At 41.7% G+C, this 25,291-nt stretch overlaps 2 protein-coding genes across 6 annotated transcripts in view; both read right to left on the bottom strand.

Annotated features, from left to right (window-relative positions):
- Nucleotides 1–1,265: 1,265 nt before the first annotated feature.
- On the bottom strand, nt 1,266–21,439 carry LOC110980160 (tyrosine-protein kinase Src-2-like). 2 transcript variants are annotated; one of them, XM_022236545.2, is made up of 12 exons: nt 21,081–21,439; nt 17,932–18,404; nt 14,598–14,694; nt 12,747–12,845; nt 10,903–11,006; nt 10,341–10,490; nt 9,700–9,888; nt 8,401–8,546; nt 7,295–7,408; nt 6,568–6,718; nt 5,137–5,268; nt 1,266–3,722 (listed from the first exon to the last, which is right to left on the bottom strand). In XM_022236545.2, the coding sequence occupies exons 2-12, from the start codon at nt 18,281–18,283 to the stop codon at nt 3,529–3,531; spliced, it is 1,728 nt and encodes a 575-aa protein (XP_022092237.1). In that variant the 5' UTR covers nt 18,284–18,404; nt 21,081–21,439; the 3' UTR covers nt 1,266–3,528. The 2 variants fall into 2 exon arrangements, with proteins under 2 accessions (XP_022092237.1, XP_022092245.1); XM_022236553.2 differs by having other exon boundaries at nt 9,733–9,888; nt 21,081–21,438.
- Nucleotides 21,440–22,758: 1,319 nt separating this feature from the next.
- LOC110979590 (scavenger receptor cysteine-rich domain superfamily protein-like) overlaps nt 22,759–25,291 on the bottom strand; it is a 38,619-nt gene continuing 36,086 nt past the window's right edge. For all 4 annotated transcript variants that reach the window (XM_022235552.2, XM_087148632.1, XM_022235543.2 and 1 more), the window contains one exon: nt 22,759–24,816. In XM_022235552.2, coding sequence (XP_022091244.2) covers nt 24,678–24,816 — 139 coding nt within the window. In that variant the 3' untranslated portion in view covers nt 22,759–24,677. The remainder of the gene's footprint in view (nt 24,817–25,291) is intronic.

Here is a 25,291-nt window from a genome sequence, read left to right as displayed (position 1 = left end):
GTTGGACAGGATGGCGAAGTGACCTGACTGCGATCGCTCCTAACCGACAACAACCGGCGACTGAGGGAATGAGAAATTGTCCCGTACTCGCCAAATTTCATTTTTAAAACCCTAAAACTTGAATATATTTATTCATCGCGGTTTAAAAGCACAGTCATCTATCATTTGAAATAGAAATGAGAATATTTATTGCAGAGTGGTTGTATCCGATTAGGCGAAATTTGCAAATGTAAAAAAGGGCATGAATGTTTCCATCTTTCTAATTTATTTTCATAATATCAAACTTGCCGTGACAAAGCTGTAATTTGATTGGACAGAAACAGCCCAGTTATGAGGGTGTCAAAGGATAAAGACCAACCTGCCGACGCTGACCCATCAAGAATACCCACGACAGCACGAAAAACAAACAACCTCATTCGCTCCGCTTTTAATGAGTTGCGTGTTTGCCAAACCCTCGACAAAAGCCGCAGACAGTGGATTTTTGATCGCAGCTTATTAAACTCATCAATTCTTGGGGGACACAACGGGCTGCCGCTACCCTTGTTTGTGGAGCGGAAATATCAAACAAGCCAGCCCATTACTAACAGAACAGTGGAGTGGTATCGATGGTGCACGTCAGGAGGCTACTATGTTACGGTAATTCCTGTTGCTTCTGACAAAGAGCAACCCTTAGACGTTATATCTCCATTAAACCCGAGTTTCCTAATGAGGTATTCAGCCTAGCTATGTGTAAATACACGTAGTTTGCATGGGCGTTGTATACGCACACGTCTTTTCCTAACGGCTACGACTATTCACCGTGCTGCGCGCTCTACCTGTGAAATCAAGCCATTGTAACAAAATACCCGATTCAAGCAATGCTTGACTTCAAAGGTGGCGGACTGCAAGGGATTGCGGGAGATGTGATATAATGTGGAGCGGATCTATGAAGGGAGCTTGGCAGTTGGGAAATCATGTCACCGAATAGAAGAAAGCAGTGGTAATATTATATGACGTCAATCTGGAGTGGCTTCGTACACGGCGTCCTCAAGAATAATGATATGTGTCGTGAGTTCAAAATCGTGGTACACAACATAAGTACTGTAACGATCATTTCGTTACATGCAGTGTAATACACAGTATATTATTGAAGCGGAAAGGACAATGTACATTTGAATGTTCCTTTCAGAGAATAAGTAGGCTGTTATTAAAGAAAATAGCTAAAACCTAAAGGAAAAGCTAATTACAAAGGGAAAATTACGTAGGCCGAAATGTTTGAGAACGGCGAAGGTGCTTGCATAAACGTTGCTTTATTTCAAACAAAAAGTAGTTTCAGTTTTAAAATGGGCAAACCTATTTCGAAATTATGTAACTAAATGATTCATGTTTTGCATTTTCCCCTGGACTTTCAAAGTTACGTTTACAATTGAAATTGAACCTAATTGTCAATTTCTTCTGTTCGAAACTATTGAAAACATGGAAACAGTTATACAACGTACTGCACTTTACACCAGAACACTTCATCTGCATGCTGCATTTTTCAAATACAATGTACAGGTAATTGCACTTTTGAGGAAGCACTTAAAGTACAAAATCTTGAATAAATGTTTTCTTCTAGCTACATTTGTTTCAAATCAAGACTGACACCCTGAATCAAAAAAATACCCAGTCAAGGCAGATAGAGAGCCTATGAAATTGTCAGTATTATCAATCAGTGATGTGAGCATCATGAAAACTAAAATATGAGGTTATATAAAAATTATGGAAAGGATAAAACCCAATTAAGATATTGGTAGAATTAGCTTTTCAGGCAACACATTCAGTCAGAATTTTCGAACAGTTAGTCCCCGTGGAGAGATGTGGTCAGTGCTATGCTAAATGATGTGCACTATACAGCGATTGAAGACAACCAGTTCTTCTGAGAAGCACACAATAGAAAAATGAGATTAATTTAACATCCATGGTGGTATCTCATACTTTGAATTGTCACAATGTTTCTCTTTTTTGTGCAAAGAAGTGCTGGTTGAAAAGCATAGTCTTAAATGCGATTTGGCTGTCTGAAAGTTGTGGCTGAGGCTAAAATGATAAGTGCGTCTATGGGAATGACTGGTCAGTAGTCGCAATCACTTCCTCTTAGCCGCGTGCGTTACTCATGTCCCCAGCCACTCCAGTCGGAGAAGGGCTCATGTATGTGAATGGCTTGTCCGAAACGGGTTTCTAGAACTATACGGCTGCGTCTAAATCAACGTGTATCTTCAATGGGCACAGACTTAGACCTAGCTCTAGAGGCTGATTCGGATGCAGCCTACGATTCCTTCTCTTCACTGGCCTTCTCAATATGTGGAGGGTGCCCTTGAATTGTCGAGGAACAGGTTTGCAACAGTATTTTCCTATTGTGGCCGCTATATCCCGAGAAGATTAACCGTACGCTATGAAGATGTACTACACAACCTTCACTAGTTAATGCCTTCGTAATTAATTACATTAAGAATTGATCTATTGCATATGTACAATATAATCCACCAAAAGTGCAACTTGCGTAATACGAATAGGTTAATAAATAAGTGAAATCGTAAATGATTTTTGCGTTATTTCACTGAAATAGTCGTCAATGGTGCCCCTTTTCAATATATTTACAACCCACTGAAAGCAACGCACATATCTGATTAACTTCTATAAACCACACCTTGCCGAAATCACCTTTGAAATTACAGAAAACTGATACATTCTGTAGATTCTTTTCTTTTTCATTATGTCTCATGGAAGACATTACTTACAAAATAATGCAATTCTAAAATTCATTTATAATACATGTATTCACGAACGGCAATCTTCTCAAAAGCAAACTTTAGAACATAATTGCTGCTATATATTATTTCATTTTAATTTTCCTTCTATTTACATTTCAGAAGTAAGTATCTGTCCTTTACTAACACTTTGGGTTTGAAACTGACACCTCGGGAGGCCGATTTCGCACGCAAACGACAAGTCAAAGTTCACATCTCTGGCTTGGTCAGACATGAATAACGTAGTACGCTAGTTGGTTAATCAGCAGGACAATAATTTGAAATCGCGCTCCAACCATAACTTGACTGAAAAGCCTGACCACAGGACACCTTGGAGATGAACAGTAACATACGAATAGTTGACGAGCAACTGGACGACTTGAGTGACTTACTTAAGAATCTGTAATGGACTTCTTTAAAATGAGTGAACACGTACATTAATAAATCTTTACATAAAAAAATGTAGGGCCCTAGGGGCGCAACTGACACAGCCGTGTAACACAAAAAAAATCCTATGCATATATTTTCATTTACTATACGACCCCCCGGAGATGGTACAAGCACTTGGTACATTCTTACAGGTATTTCGAGAAACGCTTGTCCGTTGTTCGGATATTGATGGGATCCGTCAAACTTTTACTTCTTGCTAGTCAACATTGCACAAGATTCGGGTCCTGGTATCCCTTTTGTAGCCTCGTAATTTACACAGTTATATTAATGATCCCCTCATAATCCAAGATGGCCGCTGATGAGGCCAAGACCTTTATTGGTACTGGATCTCCGAGGCATGGTAAAAGTCGTCCAGGAAGGAGTGGAGGAACTCGAAGGTGGGCCGCTTCTCCGGGACGGCGTCCCAACATTGTTTGGTGATGTCGTAAAGCTGGTCGGGGCACTCGGGTGGCTTGGGCATTCGGTAGCCACGTGATACCTGGTCCAGGACCTCACGGTTCACCATTCCTGTCCACAAGAAGAGAATGACAACCCTTTCTGTTGAATCTGGGAAGTACGGAGCTGCAGCTGCCAACCTCAGTGCCAAACTAGAAGGCACTACTGAAGTCAGGTTGGCACAAGGATACTGCCTTCAATCAGCGTGAACCGGGCTCGAATCCCGGCCCGCTGGACACGTATGTTCACTCACACGCCTGTATGCATCACTTAGTTGAGAGTTAACGCATGCGCACTCGACCAAGTTGCTGTGGATTTCGAAGTAGACGACGTTAAACCACCGTATCATAATTTTGAACCCACTTGCACAAATTTTGAAACAAATACTGAAAAAGTGATTAAAAAAAACACGACCAGATATGAAAGAAAATATGTCCATGGTCGTTCTCATTTTAAAACCGATTCTCTAGTTTATTAAAACAAACAAAATAAAGTGCTGTGTGTATTAAGACACGATAAAAACATCGGTGGTATTTTCAATATTGCAAATTTGAATAGTGTGCGCGAGAATGGAGTACATTTACATGTACGGCTCATCCACAAAGTACGTGCACATGTGAACAAATAATCATGGCTGACTATCAATCGACAAACAGCCAAAATTGATATTAATCAAACTAACGAAGGACAATTCGTAATAGCTTAAACATAACACGATAACCTTTTTCAAACACTCTTTCATTTACCGAAATATGCAGTATGTGAGGAATAAATGGAGAACAAATCAAAATGTCGGTTTTGAAATACCCTTTTTTACATTTAAAATTATGACGTCCACAGACATTTGTCACAAATTCTCTCCCAAATGTCACTGATAACTAACAAAAAACACACCACGAAATGAAATCCGAAGCCTGATTTTCTTTCTCTGGTATAAATTTAGCAAAGCAACCCTTTACACAATGCGGAGGATCTCCGCCGATGAATTGTGGTATATTCGTTTTCTGGTTGGCGTCGCCATTATAACAGGCAACAGAAAGTGACCACGACTTGGAAGAATTTCAGCGCAGGCGCACAAACAAAGTGGAAGGAGTGAACATACGTGTGGAAAGATAAATTAAGAGTTTAGTGGGATTTGGTGGGTGGATTCTCTTTTAGTAGCTGCAGTGTCATGGGTACATGTATTTTGAGGATTCGTCGGTTCCATTATCAGAGCAAAGCCAAAATGGAGTGTATGCATTAAAAAACTAGATTTAATTGGTTTGTCATTCCCTAAGGGTTAATACTGACACATCTGAAGTGATTTGTTATATTCTTAATGTGAAAAGCACCCCCAAATTGTTTCCAAATCATGCACAAGAAAATTAAACGGCAGTGTGCCGTAACTTGTAAGATTGTAACGAACAAGCCGATTCAAACAAGCATATTCTATAAAGGCCCCTCTTGAGGTCTTGCATTCACCACTAGAGGGCGCCGACTTGCTTACCCGGATAAGGCACCCGCCCTTTGGTGATGACCTCGTAAATCAGGATCCCAAAAGACCAGACATCGGACTTGATGGTGAATTTGCCGAAGTTTATGGCCTCCGGAGCCGTCCATTTGATGGGCATCTTTGCGCCTAGATATAAAAAAAGGAGTCATTCTGAAATCAATCCGTGACAAATCTGTTCCTTTCGCAAAATTAAACTTTAAAACGCCCAGGAAAGGATCTAGGTTCCAGTTGATGGGCGCACTGATATAATTGTTAAACTATAGATGGATAGATGGACGACGCAATCCTCGTCCAGGATTTTTTTTGTAGGCGAGGGGGGTACAACCCCCAACCCCACTAGATCCGCCTCTGTATGTGGTAATCCAAAACCACAGTCATGACGAAAATGCTCGTGCTTTGGACAGGAAATCACTTGATCTGTTGTTTCATTATTCATAACACGCAATTTTTCCAAGTAGGAATCACAGAATATTCCGACAATGAAAAAAGCAATTCACTGTTGAGAATGGTGCACAGCAAGGTTTTCCTCGTGAAACCATACTCCATGTGGTGATTACAGCAGGTTAAGGTATTCAAGCAGTTCAGCATGACTAGTTTGGGCATAGAAATCTTAGGCAATTATGGACAGCCAGAGTTGTGAGATCTGCATTCCCTTGTGCAGTATTCCACCAATTTTTCAAACTTCAGCCTTGGTTCGGTACTAATGGGCCACAATTGTTTTTTTTTCATTTTGCATACTCTCAGGTTTGATGCGTGTATTTTTGCTGAAGCTCTGGCATTTTGTTTTTGAATCCTTACCAAAACGAAAGCAAAAGCACAAATGTTTTTCCACAAGTGGCTGAAATTTCTCATTTGACAAAGTCCAAATGACCTTCAGACCCTTTGTGTGATTTGAAATTTGGTTTTTCCCATTGCTAACTGTTTGTGAGAGGGAATTGATTTCTTTATGTTTTTCTTTCTTTCTCTTCGTTTCAACACAGTGATATCGCAGATCAAAAATACCCAGCAGAGAGTAGAACGACTTTAGTTTGTATAGGAATTTGTTCGGACGCAATTTATAAAATATTTTGAGACTTGCTTTAATAAATGAGTTCAATACTCACACTTCAACCTAACAATCTTATGATCTGTACTCATACTTTATAAAACAACAAAGGAAAACGTAAACAAGCACAAAGAAAGTAACCAAAATAAAAAAAAATGAAAAAAGAAAAAGAAAACGTGAAAAACAATGATACTTAATAGGCTTCCTCCGTAACGGTAGTTACAATATGAAAATAAAGAACTCAAGTTGTTACATGCACTCAAGTTTTTAGATGAAAAAAATCTTGCATTTAATCCAGAAGCCTAAATGTATTTCACGGACTAATGACAGCATTTCCAATACCATCTCTAACAGGAGATTAGATTCAAATCAAACTGTACCTTCTTTAGCGATGTACTCGTCCTCAATAATTCGCGACAGCCCGAAATCGGCAACTTTGCAGTTTCTGAGGTCTCCCACCAAAATATTCCTTGCCGCCAGGTCGCGATGGACGAATCGTTGGGACTCCAGGTAAGCCATGCCGTCTGCGACCTGGGAAGGAACGGAGGGAGAGGGTGAATCCTCTGTGACTGTGGCTTGGAGGTCACTACAGCAATACAGCTATATATAAACCGTGTGCTGATGTCCATGGACAAATTCCGTTGCAACATGCTGTTGATGGGAGGACTTGTGATTGACTTGTGAGGATTTGACAACGACTGTGTTTTAGTACCAAGTCTCAAGGGAGGGAGAACACCGCTGAGAAACTTGGTTCTAAAGCTCTCCGGACGAGAGCTTCATGACCCTTTTTTGTTGTAACATCCCAACCTAGACTTACTGACCAGCTGTTTGCTTTATTTTATCCAAAGCGTCCAAAATTCGATTCAACTCTGGCGTTTAACATAAAACGAGGAATTATTAGAGAAGGATTTCATTGGTAGGCAACAAAGAACGTTCAAATGATGGTAAATTTAAACCAAATTGTGACAAGTTACCTGGGAATACCTGTATTCATCGGTTTAATGCACTGGTCTTCAGTGACTGCTCCCAACAAACCAAACCCTCATGGTGTACGCCAAGGCGGCAGCTAATCCCAGCTGATCTGATCGGGATAGCCAGGAATCTTACCTGTGCTGTGATGTCAATGAGCTCGGGCTCCCGTAGCTGCTTACCCTCGCCCTCATGGAGGTAATCCAAGAGGCAGCCGTTTGTCATCAGTTCGGTCACTATGTAGATTGGCTCCTGCTCGTCAAAAATGAGACAAAATGGTGATCACATTGTAAGAGTGATGACTTGTCTGCTTTGCAAGAGTAAGAATGGTCTATTCCCGCTTATCCTAAAACTGTACACCTCGAGGCGACCAGAACCCTGCGTTTTTAGGGCTAAAGAAAAGACAGTTGACTGCACGAGCTACTGCAAGAAATGAGTTTGTTAGACCTTATAGCTATTTTGATCTCAACTCACTTATTCACACTTTAGTCCCAACATAAGAAAGATTCCATAAGCAAAGATGTAGAAGAGGCCAGCCTTCCTAAAAAAGGGGAGGGGTGAAGCTTCTTTGGCTATCTCAAGTTGTTGTCACAAGAAATTACGAGCACAGCATTCCCACGGAATTTCAGACTTCGTCAAGATTTCAATCGTGAAACCATCAACTATAACTACTTCATGGTAAAAACCACAAATTTCCAACTAAGGGTTTGAGACGGAAATTCCGATTTTTGGTGGCAGGAAGAAGAATGTGACGGCGCCTAGAAAATACTGAAGGACGCCAAGAAAACTCAATGCTGTCAGTTTGCGAGGTAGTTAGAAGGTGGTTATCTCAAAACGCACATATACTTCCAAATCCGAGACTTGGAATATGATACCGCACATTGCTATCATTTGGAAAAGAACAAGTTGCTGCATATTAAGGATTGCTTTTGGTTAGAATTGGTATCTCGACGTCTTGTGTGAGGTTCTTTGGTAATGAATCAATTTTCCATTGCATGTTCTGCTTACGAAAACTGCTAGTACAAAAAGATACGCAATTGTACGTTCAGAATAACGGCCCCTGGATCTGATAGAACTGTACCTAGAAATTCTATCTCTTAAGATGTGTGTTTACACCGGAATACTAAGCAGTATTCTATAAGGAAACATGACAAATAGCAGCTATGATGCAATATAAAACCGGACTTTTGTCCCCGAAGGGAAGGCATCGAGCAACATTTGGTCACTATGTCCAGAAGACTTACTCCCTCTGAGCACACCGCTAGAAGGGCGACCAGTTTCGGGTGCCGTAGCTTCTTCATGATGTTGGCCTCCTGGAGGAAAGCTGTTGGATCCATAGCGCCTTCCTTCAGAGTCTTCACGGCGACTCGTACCGTTCCGTTCCAGGTACCTGTGGGGCCGAAATGACGAGCGAAAAGAAATTCCATTAGTTGGCCTACTTTTTTGTGTCTAATCAGACGTTGTCGCGTGCAAAAGCAACGAAAGATCACTATCAACCTTTGGTGTGAACCCCTCTCAGAGTACTGAAACAGGCGAATCAACGGTTTGGTAAGATGTAATGGGCTGAGAGTCATATCAATTAGAAATTTCTCCCTTGAAGTATCATTGGTTGCCAGGCTTTTAATCACAATGATAACCATTTCGCGTTGCTTCTTTAAAATATGCTTGTGGCTTTGTCCTTGAGCCAGGTATAAAGATACACTACTGAATGGCAAATCCAATGTGGACATTTTCGACGTAATTTCCTGTTATCCGACAGCTTCTCTTATCCACAGCTTTCCTATGTTAAGTTTCAATCTGCATGTACAAAATAACCACAGCCACTGCATATGTATCTCTCAAGTCAAAGAGATGTACCAGAGCAGACATAGAAACAAAAGAGATCAGAATGGTAGGCATGCATTACCCAAACAGTGGTTTGTCTATTGTATTGGTTGTTTGTATTCATGCTTAACTCCTTTGTTACCAAGAAATAGGTTTGTCTTGGTTGTAGCTGTCTATCAGAGTTTCAGAAAACAAGAATCAAGGCAGAAAAATTGGCATGAAAAGGCTAAGATATGACAAAAGAGGTTACCATTCTGAAGCACATGCCAAAGGCGAGCATCGGCCAGACATGAGCAGCAAGCAGGCAGTCCTCAGCTAGCACGAGACCATCGAATCACCGGCATGCTCATAAAAAACCACTCGGGGAACCAGTCTCGTTCACTAAGTCTTATGTACGCAGTTCACGTTCGGTTTAAACACGGCATACATCTCTGTATTAATGACAGTGTGCTTCGATCGGCACCTTCCTGGAAGTTTTGGAACCCATGCTTTCATCCAGTAACTTTGAATAATCCTGATCATGCGCCGTAAATTGGAAGGGCGTCAAGACATTCCGCTGCCACCAAGCGTCGCAAAAGGGCTAACGTTTGAAATTTTTTAAAGCTGTGTTTGTTTGCTTGTGGTTTTCAGTGGACTATAGCTCCACCCAAACAAGGCTTGGTTCCCCGCGCGCTTTTCGACGCACAAACATCGGAAGAAGGGAAAAAGGATGAAATTACGGGAATGCTCTTCGGTTCTCTCCAGCAACGCACCTTCCCAAACCTCGCCGAACTGCCCGTTGCCCAGCTTTCGCTCCAGCTTGATGGAGCGGCGGGGGATCTCCCAGACGTCCTTGCTGATCTCGAACATGGCGGGCTTTTGGCGGGGGCAAGGGTTCAGCAGGCGGCAGACCAGACCGTCGGCTTGGCCTACAGACCGACAACCGAATAAGTTAATGGCAATGAAGATGGGAGTGCACTGACGGCATTTCTCTTGTCATAATGGTAGACATAGTCGGAGAGAATTCAGTATCTCGAATCTCTCTTTATTTATTGGAGGCCTCAAAAAAATTGCATTTTATGAAGTGGCAAGAGAAAAGGGCGATAAACCACTCAAAAATCAAATTCCAGTGAACATTAACACCAACTAATGAGAAAACTCCATTATATTGCAACTGGTCTATCATGGTATACCCATGGGCCTATTACGATTGTTAATTTATTTTCACCTAGCACTCACAGAAACACAGAAAACTGAAATATGGGATGGGGCTTGGGACCTGAGATTCCTCATTCCTTCAGTAATTTTACTTTGCAGAGGAATGATCGGAGTTTTTGTTTTTACTACTGTTCCACTTTCACATAAAAAGGACAAGTCTCACTCGTGTAGTGGTTGACCAAGTCGTGCAGCGTGTGGAAGGTGATGCGGGTACTAATGTAGTAGCCTCCGTTGTCTAGCGTCCGGATGCGGTAGTGCTTGACATTGAACCCCCGCGAATCATCATGATCCAACACAGATAACGAGTAGGCGCCTGAAGAAAAAAATAAAATTAAATGAAAGAATGACGCGAATAGATGAATATCGTTTAAATTTGCACCTGGAGCAAGATAAAATATCGATTTTGCCTCCCCTGGTCTCCTCAGTTATCAAGGCTGACGAAAAGTACAAGAGATGATCTCATCTCAAGAAACCAGAGTTTTTTGGAAAAATATGGATTTGTTTTAAAGGGAAAAAGTTGGTCGTCGGATGACTTTAAAGGCTGACAAATCTTCGAAATTTGAGACCATTGTTTTTCCATATTATGCCTCTTAGCTGTACTTTGTACGCACTCGTAAATCAGCCAAGTTTATGCAAGGGTTACTGCCACAGTTCGTGCGCCAACGATTCAAAGCCACTTCACTCTTAGTTTACTCGCACCTTGCCATGGGAACAACGCGATTTACCTGGACTCGTCTCGCTGCCCCTAATGAGGAATGTCCCCCGCGGGTTGCCGGCCAGTTGCAGCTGCTTCTCTGCTTCCTTTCTCGTCATCTTCTCAAAGAACCAACTGTTTCAAAAGAAAAGACACACATGCTCATACCCGTCTTTGTTAGAGAACTTTATTCGTCGATTCATTAACGGTTGGTCACAGTGCAGCTTTACTGAAGTGAGACTGAGTATTTCAAGTGATATACAGTGCGCCGAAATGTACTTGTTGATAACAGGCCAATAGTAAGCTCTCAAAAAAATCTAGCAAAATTGCCAAATTACAATTTGTAACATCATTTCAATTAGCCTGACGGATTTTACCTGTCAGATTATTGTTGTCCCAGAGGAGAAAATTTCCCTGATTTTGAGTCTGTAATTTAGATAACGCCTTCAAATAATCTAATGTAAAGTTTGGTAACTCGATACTTTTTTACGGGAGTGGATATGATTTTAGATCTCTACGAATTCCAGTCTTTACTGTGATGAATAGGAGGGCTTTGAGACGCTCGGTGGCAGCAAACACACACCGGTCCTGAGCATGCGCGCGTTGTTCTGATCATGTATGCATAGTTTTGAGCACGTGTAATACCGTGAAAAAGACTGGTATTTTGCTTTCACCAGCGTCTCAAAGTTTCTCACACACTGTTAGAAATTTCAGTATAGCACAATTGCACTGTCAAAACAAGGTGCCCCATTCTAGAAGCGTACTTTTTCAATTGATGATAATTATGAACGTGCGAAGTGATACGGACATACCTTAGTTATAGGAAAAAAATCAATATGTGGTTAACAGAGGCACGACGGTCGCTACTGAATTAAAACCGAAAACCATCAACGATCTACCCACTAACTATTTATGTTCATTTTGGTTACCCTGGATAGCAACATGTGTAAATCGATAGATTTAAAATACTTCCTTTTGTCCATGAAACGTATTCAATACAGATTACACAAAACAGAAAACAATTTCCCCAAACAGGATGAATTAATTAACAGTTTTTGGTGGTTTCTAAAAATTTTATACACGGCGGGCTGGGTCATTAAATTGTTCATTTTCATTAAAAAAACCATTCATACTCTATGTGCAAATCGTGTGATGAATGGAGATAATGACGATGGCAAAATTTTGCGATGAATAGCTGTAAAAGTGTCATGCAGTGTACATGTCATCCAATATAGTTTCACTCCTATCCGGCCTGTGTGATAATAAGGGGAAATTGATACTTCCAATTTTGGGTGCCATGCTTTTACGGAGTACCAGCGAGGTGAAGGAGGGTACGGACTGGCACGGGATTCCAACGTGAAACTAATCCCTGCAGACGGAGCAGTCGAAACGCGCCTCGTCCACTTCTTAAGTGCCTGTTTCCTCCGCCACATATCAGTCTGGATTTTACGCTTGGGATGCCGTGGATAATGTTCAACACCAGCGAAAGACATTGTTGGAGAATGATGCGCCGAATAGATCGGTGTGTGGAAGCCCCTGGGTCCCACACACAAAAAAATGCGACAAAATCTGAAAGGCGGGGGCAGGGGGATGTCCGGCTCATCTCTATCCAGGAAAGAATGCACCAATGACTGCAGGACTGATGTAATGTCCTTATGTACAACACACTACTGTTCCAACAAATTTCGGGTTATTATTGTAATGTTCACAAAGTTTTCTACCTATTAATCGATGTCTGCTTGTTTACCTAAAAAAATTCAACCTCATAAAGAAAAGAGTACGTGTCCCTTTTTCAAATTTTCATTTGTCTCTCTTGAGACAAGCAAGAGAAACAAGAGAAACTTTTATTAAAGCACAAGCTTCAGAACGACTCACTCCTCCGCCTGTAGCACGTCCGCCGGTTCAATGTAGTTCCTCGGGACATAACCTTCTCGTTTTGTCAGCATGGAGGTCGCCAACCACCAGTTAGGGTCACTGTTTGTGGACAAACAAGGGAGAAGGGGTTTAAAGATGAGGCTAAGGGATGTTGAAGAATGTCTCTTTTATAACTACAACCTTTGTTGATAGTCGTAACCCATGGCTAAAGATCTCTGTTTTTTTCTACGTCACAGCCTCAGGTTTTAAATACCAGAAGTTAAAAATTATGACTGGCCGTCAGTACAAAACCAAAAGTACTATGAAAAATTCAAGAAAGCTATCAAAACAGCAAAATGAAGTGTTAATTTTTACATAAAAACATACTCATGAGCAAAGATACATTTTTAAGGCAAAGCCTTTTGACAAAGGGTTAACATTCTAGAAATTTTGGCCGCCATACTAATAGGTTAGGTCTCTCGGATTAACAGACATTGCGAGTCTTGTGTAGATTCAGTTTCCAAGATTTTCCTTACTGATCGAGGTACAGTTACGGATGAGGACAGTGGTACTGACGGCTGCTTGCGTTGACCATTCTAGGCAATTTCTTCTCTCTTGTTATGGCAACCAGTAGTGTACAACACCTCATGGTCGTGGTTGACAGGACTGATTACAAGATGGCAATTACGTTTACGCAAAATAATAGGATAAACCCCTAATCGTAGAACATGTGGTGAAATGTTCCCATCGCAGTATTCATTCAGTATTTTATCGAAATCTTCAGGTCATATATCATGTTAACTTTTTGTTCCGTTTCTAAACATACTTCTTTCGAACAGATGATTACCAATTTCCGCTACCTCTTTTTTATACGGGTATAAGCCTAGATGTTAAAAAACTGTTTTGATATAAAACTTAACGAATAAGCCAATAAAAACAGAAAATAACGGTACATAAAATTAAAACACCTTGGAAACTGTTTTACAGCAGAACGAGAGTAGCATTATTACATATTTTAGATTTCAGCTGCTTCCTCGTTGATAGAAACAGTTTCAAGTAAGACAACGGTACGCATTACAATACATCATGCGCCTTAAAGCAAGCGTGCGAGAGGTGATGTTTCCGGGTTTCGTTTGGTCATCAGCGTGCTCATTAAAAAGAAAAACATCATTATCATGTTTGCAGTCATGGCGATCCATTTCCAAAAAACCAGTTGGACATGATAGATGGGTTGTGGTTTTTGAAGGTTTTTAGCACTGGCAGTTCCTGATTGTGATTTTCCTGTAGATTCATCGCAGAGAACTGGCAGGGGCGGATCCAGAATTTTTCCAAAGGGGGTGGGGTGGGTATTATCCAGGATTTTTTAAAGGGGGGGTGAGCTAAAACAGTAATACTAAAATGGCCGCGAGTGCGTAGTGCAAAACTCTTACGGCGGGCCATTTTGGATTCGAGGCGCTCTGTGGTGCAATTTCAGGCAGTAGGGCCCCTCTTTTTTCTTCTCCCCTTTTTTTAAAATGTGAATTTATTTATTTATTTATTTATTGGGTGAAGAAGGGAGCCCCCCAGCCCCCCCACCTGGATCCGCCCTAACTGACGGCCATTCGAGTATGTGGGTTTACATGAGATAGGGAACTTGCAAGAGAATTCCTCTTTTGGTTATTGAAAATAACCTTCTTTAAAAGAGTATATACATAATAGCTCCCGAGCCCTCTAAAAGATATCTTCGGTGGAAGCCTTGCGCTTAAGAATATGGCTCCATATGGTTTTTTTTTGGTTACACAGTTTTGAATTCTTTTACATTGATCCCATGACACGTGTTTTGCAATTTCTCAACAGTTTCGTTTTCAAGGTAATCTGAAAATATTGACTTACGTTTTATTTGTAATGATGAGTATTTCTCCTTTTCGGAAAGTAAGATCGTCGGCCGTCCGGGCTTCGTAGTCATACAATGCTTTGTACCGCTCACCAGCTAAACGAAACATAAGAAAAGTCGATTTAGGTAAACTGGGTGTTCGCACTTAAAGTAAGAGACTGAAAATTGGCCAAAACAAGAACTTATAACTTGTAAAAGTGCTTTCTGCGCAGAAATTAAGGTGTGTGGGAGTTTGTGGGGAGGGGTTGTTTTGCATTCTATTGGGGATCCTGAACGATAGAGGACAATAAGGTCCCCAACTCACACAGGGTCCCTGATTGATAACTGTGTACAAAACATGGGTGGTCTTCAGAAAGGTTGAAGTACAAACAACAACATAAGGGGTCCCCAGTTCCAGGCAAATACACACTTGTGTGGGTGTGCGGGGGAAGGCGTCCACACTGAACCGCAACGGTTCATTTTATCGGATGGCAGTTTGTATGTCAATCGTCCAATTATTTAATTGAACCGATAGAACGGGTTAATTCTGGAACACAGTGGGCTATAAAATTGGGTTGTGCTCCGAGGAACGAGTTCACTCAAATTATGCTAACAGCGTCAACAAGAACTGCATTTAGCGACCCCAGTGACCGATCAATTCAAGTTTGTCAACTTCCAGCTTCCACATTGATGGTAGATGTTGTAAATTAACATTCAATGCCTATCTGTCAAGAAACTTATTCGGGTATTCCCGAAGCCCTGTTATCTTTACTACACTTTACATGAAAAGGAAGTGCGTGGCATTTCGGAGCGCTAACAAAGAGATCAGCCTTAATGCAATACTGCCTGAAATTTTGTAAATATCAAGCTGCATTGATATGGACATAATATATACATTAATATAGTAACAGAAAATGTCTTTAAAGGTTATGATTAGACTTCACATACATTAAGGATTGCTATTCTTTAAATATGCAATTATTTGTAGTGGCTGAGAGACTAAGGTTTGATAAATGGATTGACGACTGTTTGCCGTACTCATGGACTGCTAATATATCGATCATATATTCATATCCTGGTGTAAAGTCGAATCTGTCAACCGAGGATCGTGCCTTTGCTTCGCTGTTCCCCCCAATGACCTTTCATTCATATTCACCGTCTGAAATTTCTTGGACTCCCCCCATGGATAATGTCAGTGAAATGGCACTTTGCACTATTTTACAACAACAAAAAGTCACAGTCCTCTTATATCCAGTGACTAATACCTTCTAAACCAACTCTATCAGCTGAAGCACTGTCGGCCAAAATGAAACATTTCCGGAGCGATGTTAACATGGCGTCTATGTTAGAGCCAAGATTTCACCGTTGCTATCAACCTTGCCAGCGGCTTCACAGCTCAGCCTTCAGTCGTGACATTTCACCCATAGGCACTTTCCTTGGGAGCCTATGGTGATATTTTGCTTGAAATAGATATGTGTGAGTGAGAGTTCGCCCTTATACACATAAGAAACAATGTACCTCGACTTGTTCACAGAGCTAAAGGTCCACACGTCTGAAACCGAAATAGAAATAACTGTAAAAGTCGCTTATAATTCGAAGAACCTTCACCGGGATCGAGTCGTCTTTATAACGTGTTTTGCAAAGGCCTTTATCGCATGAACTAAAAAAAACCTAAATTTTTGTAATAACTTCCTAACAAATGAATAACTGTCTCCTTTGCTTTACAGTTAGAATTATTTACATTATGTTCCTTTAAACAATAACGTCCGTAGTTTAGAGTTAGCATTCTTCCAACGTGTACCTAAAATCCCTGTACAGGTTATGTTGCTCATGTTATCAATACTAAACAATTTGAGATTCAGTCCAATTAGTATATTATATTACGATATCAAAATATGTCAGCTAATGCCAATTACCACAAGTATTGCTTCTTTTTAGCCATGCTATTAGCCTTTAAACAAATCTTCCTTGGATTGAAAGTAAAACACCGGAAACGGGAAGTGAGCTCGTTGCGTTGCTATGCGAAGCTGCTGTGTGACATTAATGCACAAGTATATGACTACGAGAATACATCACTGCAGATTCTTGTGTGTTATATAGATCTGCACAGTGAACCACAGCGTTATTTTATTCTGACGAGTTTGGTCCACACAGTAGAGTGTCAGATGAAAAATTTCTTAGACGAAGTAACAACAAAAGTCATTCATTTTGAGGAGCAGATCCTGTGCACTGTATGCCTACTTGCTGAACTTTAAACCCTTAGCGTAATCTTTCGATGTTCAATCCAACCTTTTTCTAACTACGGATACGTAAGGAAGAGCAAGCAATCATTTTCGGTCATTGTCGGTTTCAGTTTGGTGTTCAGTCATTTTTTATAGTAACCACCATGGATCACTTTATACAATCTAACGCAGATTTTGACTGAATTTTGCTGGGGGCTATTTTTCTTTCTTTATAAACAGTATGCCACGATACGACGGTCGCTTTCCTGTTGTGCCTTTCAGTGCAATGACTTTGCAATTTTACCAAACAAAGAATATCTGGAATGCGCTGAGTAATTAACCACTTGACGTTATGTCTGATGACACTGAGTGCAACTGAGTGTCTGAGAAATATCTAGGAGATTCAAATCTAACTAACGCACCTACTTTGTGACGTCATGTAATTACTATCAAATCAACTCTATGCCAATTTCTCACAGCCAACATTTATGAATAAATTATTCCAGAGGGCCAGATGTAAATCCACAGAAGCAGAACGAGGAAAGCTTCAGAAAACGCTCTTAATTATAACGAGACCAGAAGCTGAATAAATTGTGTTATAGTTCCCCTTTCCAGACAGCAACGGTCGGGGTGTGAACCCCGCATGCGCAGCCGGATGCCCAAAAAACCGCGGAGTAATTTCCCATTTCCGTCCCTCTTTCTGCAACCTCCTGACCTGTCTCCCAGGGTCACGCTGGCAGAGCAGAGCGACAGAAAGAGAGAGAGAAAGAGACAGAAAGAGAGAAAGCAGGATGGCTTGGGAAACGGCTGACCAAAAACACACCTAGAATCTAGGGAGGGGAGCATCCGTTGACTTCACTGTTTAGGGGGAATTGGATTGCTGAGGGATCGCGTCCAAGGTCCGTGCTTCCGTGTTTGGGGAGATACACTCGTTATCTAATGAGATGCCCTTGAAATCATGAAATATCAAATTTGTCGGAGTGTATGTTTATTTGGGTCAGAGATGCCATCTTGTGAAAGACTTTGGCGATGTCATCAACGTAACGGTGGGTTCTCATACTATAGAGAAATTTATGGAGTTGTTACTAAAAGGTTACAGTCCGGTATTGCTCAAGAACTTGAATCAACTTACCAGGTCTTGTACTCGGCGAGTGCATGATCCCCATTTGTTCGTTTCCCACGCCAGCCGAGATCATGGCACCCACGTTTCCCGCTCCCCCTCCCGGCCCGCCAACGTCTCCGCCGGTATGGTTCTGCCGGTCCTGCTCGTTGCTGCCGCCGCCACCACCACCTCCTCCCCCGCCTCCAGCTGCGTTCACGGAGTCCTTGCGGGTTTTGCCCTTCTTGGGCTTCTTATCCTTGTCCTTGCGGTCTTTCCTGTCCCCGCGCAGCTTGGCCGAGGAGACAGTAATGGTGGAGGTGCTGTGATCGAAGCCGTCCGGGCCGTCGGCTCCGCCCCCATGAGTGCTTTCCTTGTTGCCCATGCCGGAGAGATGACGCCAACCGACCGACAAACCCACCGGCCGACCGACTGTCCGGTCTAAGGGCAAGAAGAACACGCTCCCGAGCTAGCCGCTTCTGCTTACCAACACGAACCAACTTTTCCTTGTTTTGCAAAACAGAAACAAGTGTCTGATCACAATCGTCCTGCAATTCGAACCATGAAACAGATGCTTCTACAGAAAGTGTTGTCTTTGTAAAAGTGCCAACAAACCTTAATGTACTCCTCGGAAAACATTTCGTTTGTCTTTGCTGAGTGCACTCACAGATGGGCAATTACCAATAATGGCCTTGCTAAGTTTATGTTGAAAATCTACAATTCAAGCCATTTTATGTTAAATCAGTCGAAATGCAGATAAGGCAAAACGTTCAGCCCATTCACTCCTGTCCAATCAAAGTTGAGGAATGCGATCAAGCGTGAGGGGAAGGAAAGAGATAAAAGTAGCACACACTCAAATGGAAAAGGTAAAACTATCGATATACAGCAGCTCGGTGTATTCTTCTATCATTAGAAATGTTCCCTGGATCTACAGAACTCTCCTATCCAAAACGGACGAGGAAATCTGGAATAGGGGTAACAAACTGTCCTCCTCATGAAAATCTAGTGACTAAACATAGAATCGGGGGTAAGCTAAACAGCTGTCTCGTAAAGAACAACACCGTGCACAATGCCAGTCATCCACACACTAAACTCTCCATCACGGAAGTCCCGCATCAGAGAGGTCAGCTGTGGCCATCAGACGGGAGCATCTGTCCCCCCCCCGGCTTCCGACTCGGGTGATCCCTGAAACTGACGGCTGTATGTCGGAGGCTCCCTTGGTGGGGCCAGCCTCGTTGCTGGTGCCCACGCCCATATATTGCCATTTTGGGTAGGGGAATAATTGTTTATACACTGTATGTAGGCCTATATGTATAACACTGGTGATTTTGAAGGACTGATTTTTTGTAACGTTCTAATGCTCTTCGGACAAAGAGTGCCTTGTATGACAACCAGAGCCGTGTTCAGAGAAACCTGTGACTCGAGTGTCACTATGGTTGGAAACAAACAGATGTAGGCCCCAGTGCACTTAGAGACGCTCTACTGTTCACATAATGAACAGCCATTTGTTTCTAAAAATCTGAAACTAGCGCTGCTCTATTATACAGTTTCAGAGCTGTATTTAGAAAGAATAGCGCCATCTTGAGACTTTGGAACCAAAATGGCAGTTCATTATCTGTGCAGTACAGCATGCTGCTATTGTATGCTAAGTGTCTATGTGCACTGATGCATAACCATTTTGGTTCCATCAAATGAGACACTCTTGTTGCAACACTCTCTGTAAAGTGTACATCTGCAATGCGAACATCAAATAGCGTCCTCCTGCATATGTTGATAAAAGTATTTTCTGAGAATTCAACAATTATCGCCATCTGTTCGCTTCCAGTGAAAATAAAATTTCATCCATATATCAACTCAACCTGAACAGAGGGCAGCACGACATGGGACGGAGGGGTATCCCCCACATGTCTAACCCCTATGCACTCTAGGTGTTAACAAACGATACAGCCAAGTTACAGTAGAGTATACCCACTGCATCAGTAGTCTAAGTGCGGTACTTACCGTCGGCTTTATTTTGGGTAAATGATACTTATGAAACACTTTGCTTTGAGTGGACGCGGTGTTTGTTGATATTAATACCCAGTATAGGTCACGTGACATAGCTGGCGTAATCGGTCTATTCGAAAGACAAAATTAAAGGACTCTCTCAACATTCATGAAGGGGGTGCCCTCACCAGAAAATACTGCAGAAGCGTATTGAGGTTATGACTAAAAAGTTTGAGCCACTTTTTCACCTGGGCGGATTAGTTTGGTCAAATAATTTTTTAAAGTTATGTCCCAAATTCGCTTCCGTACAATACAGTCTTCGCCATGGTAGACATTTTGACTTGGAAAGCACCCGAACTACGACACAAAGGCCTCTATCACATGAATGGTATTGTCTAGCACGTGAAACCCGGAGCAACCCGTCGACCGTTCAAAGATGTATACACAATCAGTCATAGTAACAGTCACGAACAAGTATCGAACAAAGCCGGAATGTAACCATACAGTGGCTTCACCTTACATTATGTTACGGGCAACACCACTGAACGGCGGTATCTCCATTCCAGACGTGGATCCTTGGCAACAGCAAATTTGGCAGAAATAATATTTTCATTATCCATTTAATTCAACAGCCAAGTTGCAATAAGAACGGAGATGCACGACCAGAAGTGTACAGTGAACAACGTTTAGTATTACACCCCGATATCCTGATTCAATGCTTCATTGACAAACTTAGCATTGTCGAAACAAGAATTGACCAAGCCTTTATTATATTTTGAGCGTGAAAAGTGCATAAAAAAGCTCTGTAGAGTTATTCCGGTACAAAGCAAAAGCAACTTTGAAAAAACAAGCATGATTGAACTATGACCATCGCTCTCATCAATTTTAGTCGATCCCTAACTGATGATTCCGAAACAATTTTGCATATGCCGAGAATAGCAATTCTGTATACAGAGATTTGAAGTGAATATTTTGTAAACAGAGGAATGACAACGTTCTTTGAAGCCTGTCACTCCAGTAGAACTAATCAATACAGACTCAACGGTTACATTTGTTCAAACGCAATTCCAAAGTTGATAGTTCAAACACAACTCAAAGCTTTTCAGGTACACGTGCAGGGTATAACAAACACTCGCGGAATTTCAACGTAGACAATATTGAAAGTCGTGTTCTGGATTGCTCTCCATTGTACTTACCGTGATGTAGGGCGTTGTCTTATCGTTTCTTGCAGTCCGACTCACACCACGTTCTAACCGATTGTGCTCGCGGGGTGCACGCCTAGTTCATGGCAATACACCATGAAGCTCGATCTCACTGTAATAAAATTGTAGCAACGCCAACTCCTACACCTATTTCAGTCCGTGATTTAGAGCTGGAATCCGCACGGGCTACTCACCGCGCCACATCCGCTCCAACCGGACTCGCAAGGAAAAACCGGGCCTAAAAATAATACCTGTCCACGCCCGCATGCTGTGGAAAATCTGCGAGGTAACTCACAGCCGCACTGCACTGACTTTCAGAAATGAAAATAAGTCAAAGTCGGCCGAGTGCTGGCACAGGCAGGTTACAGTTTCAGTTCGCTAAATTACTACTTCCTCGTGGTGACGTCACCTACCTGATTGTAATATTTGGATTTAATTTTGCGGCTGAGGACGTGGAAGGTTAAATCGGGCCTAAGACCCCGCTGCTGTGAGCACTGATTGGCAAACGACAGACAAACCGGCATTTATTTTCTTTCCCGCATCTATCCCTTTTGTTTTTAATATTCATATGTTCCCAGGATGATTGAGATTCTGGGAGCAATGAGACGAGTGGAAAGACTGTGGACACGAGGGCGCTACAGGCTGGGGAGGCAGGGAATGGTGTCATGTGAAATTTAGTCCTGTAAGGAATACTACATCTCTGCCAAAGAAACGTGCATAACGCATGCGCAAAAGAAACAATTTTAATACAACACAATGCTTGTTTATTACAAACAAAACCAATCCAACCACAACCACTTCCAATGGTCATGGAGTGTCCTTCCTCATGATTTGAGGAATCTTGTGGTCCTTTTTTCCCATTTCGGTACAGTACAGTAATGCAAAGCAGGAAATTCGAAGAAATTCCACCTTCAGATACTTTTCCAGACGACCGAACACGTCTTTAAATTGTTCCTTATTTTGACGGGAGGACAGGAAGACACAGTGGCATAACCAGGGCTAATTGTCTGGGGGGCCTCCGGCGATGCACACATTTGTTCAAGGGGCACCACAATAAGATAAACGGCAGCTACGTTTTAGTGGAGATTATTTGAAGATTTCAAGGGAAGGGGGAGGGCACGTGCCCCCGTAGTTACGTCACTGGGAAGACACCCGGATGCAGCATTCAATTTCTGTCACATCAGCATCCAAGGAGTGCCGGGCGCACCTGATCCAGCTTCGGCTGGAATTGCCCCTACTATTGCCGTAGCTAATCAATTTTGACGTAGCCTCAGAAATGTATCACATTCGTCCACATGGGACTTCCATACCGACCGATGTATCAGGTTGGGTTCTCTCCAAAATGCGTCACCTTTGACATGGCTTATAATACGTGAGATCCTTGTCCCTGATCGCAGCGAGCCATAAGGTACAGCCACACTTGCCATTGGAATTTTCATATGCACCATTGCCATCTTCCAGTGAAAAACTTCCAGTGACACCGAAACGAAACACATGACTGGGCGTGGTCACGACCACTTTCGAAATAAAGTTTCTCTTTCCAGTTAGTTTCATAATTCGTTGGAGTGAGAGAGTGCAGGGAAAATTTCAACCAATATTGATTGGGCAATTGTAAAACAAAAAGCAGTAAAGAGAACATAGCCAACATCAAACTTGGGACAAACACCATAAATAATTTTACACTTGTTTAATGTTCTTATTTCCCCATAAAATGACACAACTCAGGTCATGAGGCATGTTTTGGTCGGTATAGTAGATGAATTGTATAATAATCCCCTCTTCCGCATGCGAAGGCAATAAAAAAATTCTGTGTATTGCAGAAATGCTTCGTCAAAAAGCTGATTTTCCCTACTTTAAGTCGTCACACGGTGCTGTCTTTTAGAAACAATATAGCTCCGATTAAAAACACCTCAGGGTCCCCGCATACAGTGAAAGGATATTACGGCCACAGGCTTGAAAAAAGTCCTGAATCACACTAATAAATTATGGAGTCAAGAATGAGATGTCACCCGATAGAAACCCTTCACAGCTTTCGAGAGTGCGTGCACTTTTTACAGCTTTTTTTGCAGAGTTCAGTGGGCCCTCTGTCGACGCTACGCAGCTATAACGGCCTCTTGAAAGTTCCTCATTTAGTATAATCAGTGCCTAAAATTCAGCGGCACGTACTGTTTAGGAATATAAAAAGGCTCCTCACCTGCCAAAAATAGTTGATTATTAAGAGAAAAATATACAAGTCTCGTTCCTACAAAATCGAGTGTAATCAAATGCATGACTTACTATTAACACCGAATATATGAAAAATGTCTATAAAAATCGTATGTACAAACTTAACATTACGTGTCTGGCAAAAGAATCCAAAATGTTAAAATCAAAACGGCGAGATTCGTTGGAAATAATGGAATAACGGTATGGAAAAAAGAAAGATGAGTTATACCTACTAAATATTTGAGCACAAAAGTTAAAACTTACATAGGAACAATTAAATGGTGAATTGGAAAATAAAAATGATTTATTAATGAATAGGAAAAAGGGCAATTTCATAAAATGCAAGCCCTCTCTTCAGCAATGATACAAGTTGTGGTAAGGAAAAATGCCTATCCCTTATTGTATGCCAGCTTTTCTTTATATTCTGTCAATAACTGTAAGATGCACGCATGTCACAACGGGAGGATGTTTGCGTTGAGGTTCTTCCAAAAATATTAATAAGTGCGTCCAAAAATTCTTAATTCTTTTTATACAAAGGGAAATTCATTGAAAACGACAAAAAGGGAAAATCTAAACAACTGGAAAAAATGCAAATCCACAAAATGCATTAATGCATTGCATGCTGCCAGCCTATTTCCAGGCACAGGAAATCCAACTGAGTTGGAAGCAAAGTTGGACAGCGAGAAACACTAAAATCTCAATCCTAATTCTTTATAAATTCTGGGTAAAACGTCCCACACCACATTCGACCACATAAGTTTAAAACTTATTTACAAACGTATTTCATTCCGGACATTTCCCTGTAAAGGCATGAGACATTTCCACCTCAAATAGAGAAACGCATCATTGTGTTCATTTTTGATGTGCAAGTGTTAAGCAGTTCAAAAACAAGGTCGATTTTAAAAATGCACATGTTCTCGTATAAATACAGATTTGTTTGGTTACAAACGGATGATAGTCATCCTTGTCTAAAATTATCTCTGTAGGTATCCATTACAGAAGGTTTGAAACTGAACTAATCCCATCCGTCGATTGTCAACAGAGGCATTAAAACAAGTTTAATGTGGCAATGAATCTGCATAGCAATACGCGCTTCCCCAAGGCTGCAGCCGTCTTCGTCTAGTTCCTCATTCGCTCATACAGTCCCAAGGACTAGTTTCGACGTAGTGGGGACCCGCCTATTATGACAGAACGCCTAATATTATCTCCTTGCGAAGATGCCGGACGCCTGGCGAAATTTAAAAAAAATTCTTACCGTAGAGATTTAAGATTAAAGTTAACCTAAGTCTTAATGCAGGTTAGAAGATATCTTTCATAGTTTGGTTAACACTTCCCTGTCCTGGATTGCTAAATATACATAAAAAAGAAGCGCCGCCTATCGCCCGATCAGATGCCCACGCCTTCCTCAGGTCCTGCCCCGTCAGTCTTCATGGAGCTGAAGCTCAGGACAGGCTCTTTCATCTCGTCAAATTCCCGGTTCGGCTTCCAGATGGCAGAGGTGGTGGCCGGGTTGCCGCGGCCGATGCTGCACGACGCAACAGGAAAAAGGTAAGGAAAAAGCCTTATCCAAATGCCAAGACACCCATATGCAGCACAAAAAATGAACAATGTCAACTGGAGGAGCGACTAGCAAAACGAGTCACTGCAAGAAGGCTTGTGTGTAAATTCTACAGCCACTAGTTTCTCGGTTACAAGAAAATCAATCACATTTCGTCAGGAAAAGCGCAGCATTTCAACTGTACACTTTTTGCAAGTGGAGATAACACCTCTTAAGAAAGTTAAAAAGCATTTGTCGGGTCTGCAAGCCCGTATATCTCACAAGATCAACCAAGGCCACTCATATAAATGGATTTTTGGGCAATTTGTAAACGCACTTTATTAGAGGGGCATCCAGTGCAAAAGTGGTTCAAACGCCAAGTCTCTAAATTTGTTCCGTTCCATTTGATCAAATGATCTGCATGAGGATGAAGAAAATGATGGTTCTGGGTTTGCTCCTTTTG

This window comes from Acanthaster planci, linkage group LG18, assembly GCF_054643075.1.
Source record: "Acanthaster planci isolate LZ-2023a linkage group LG18, COTS_SCS, whole genome shotgun sequence".
NCBI classification, from domain to species: Eukaryota; Metazoa; Echinodermata; class Asteroidea; order Valvatida; family Acanthasteridae; genus Acanthaster; species Acanthaster planci.
This window is presented reverse-complemented; position numbering and strand designations above follow the sequence as displayed.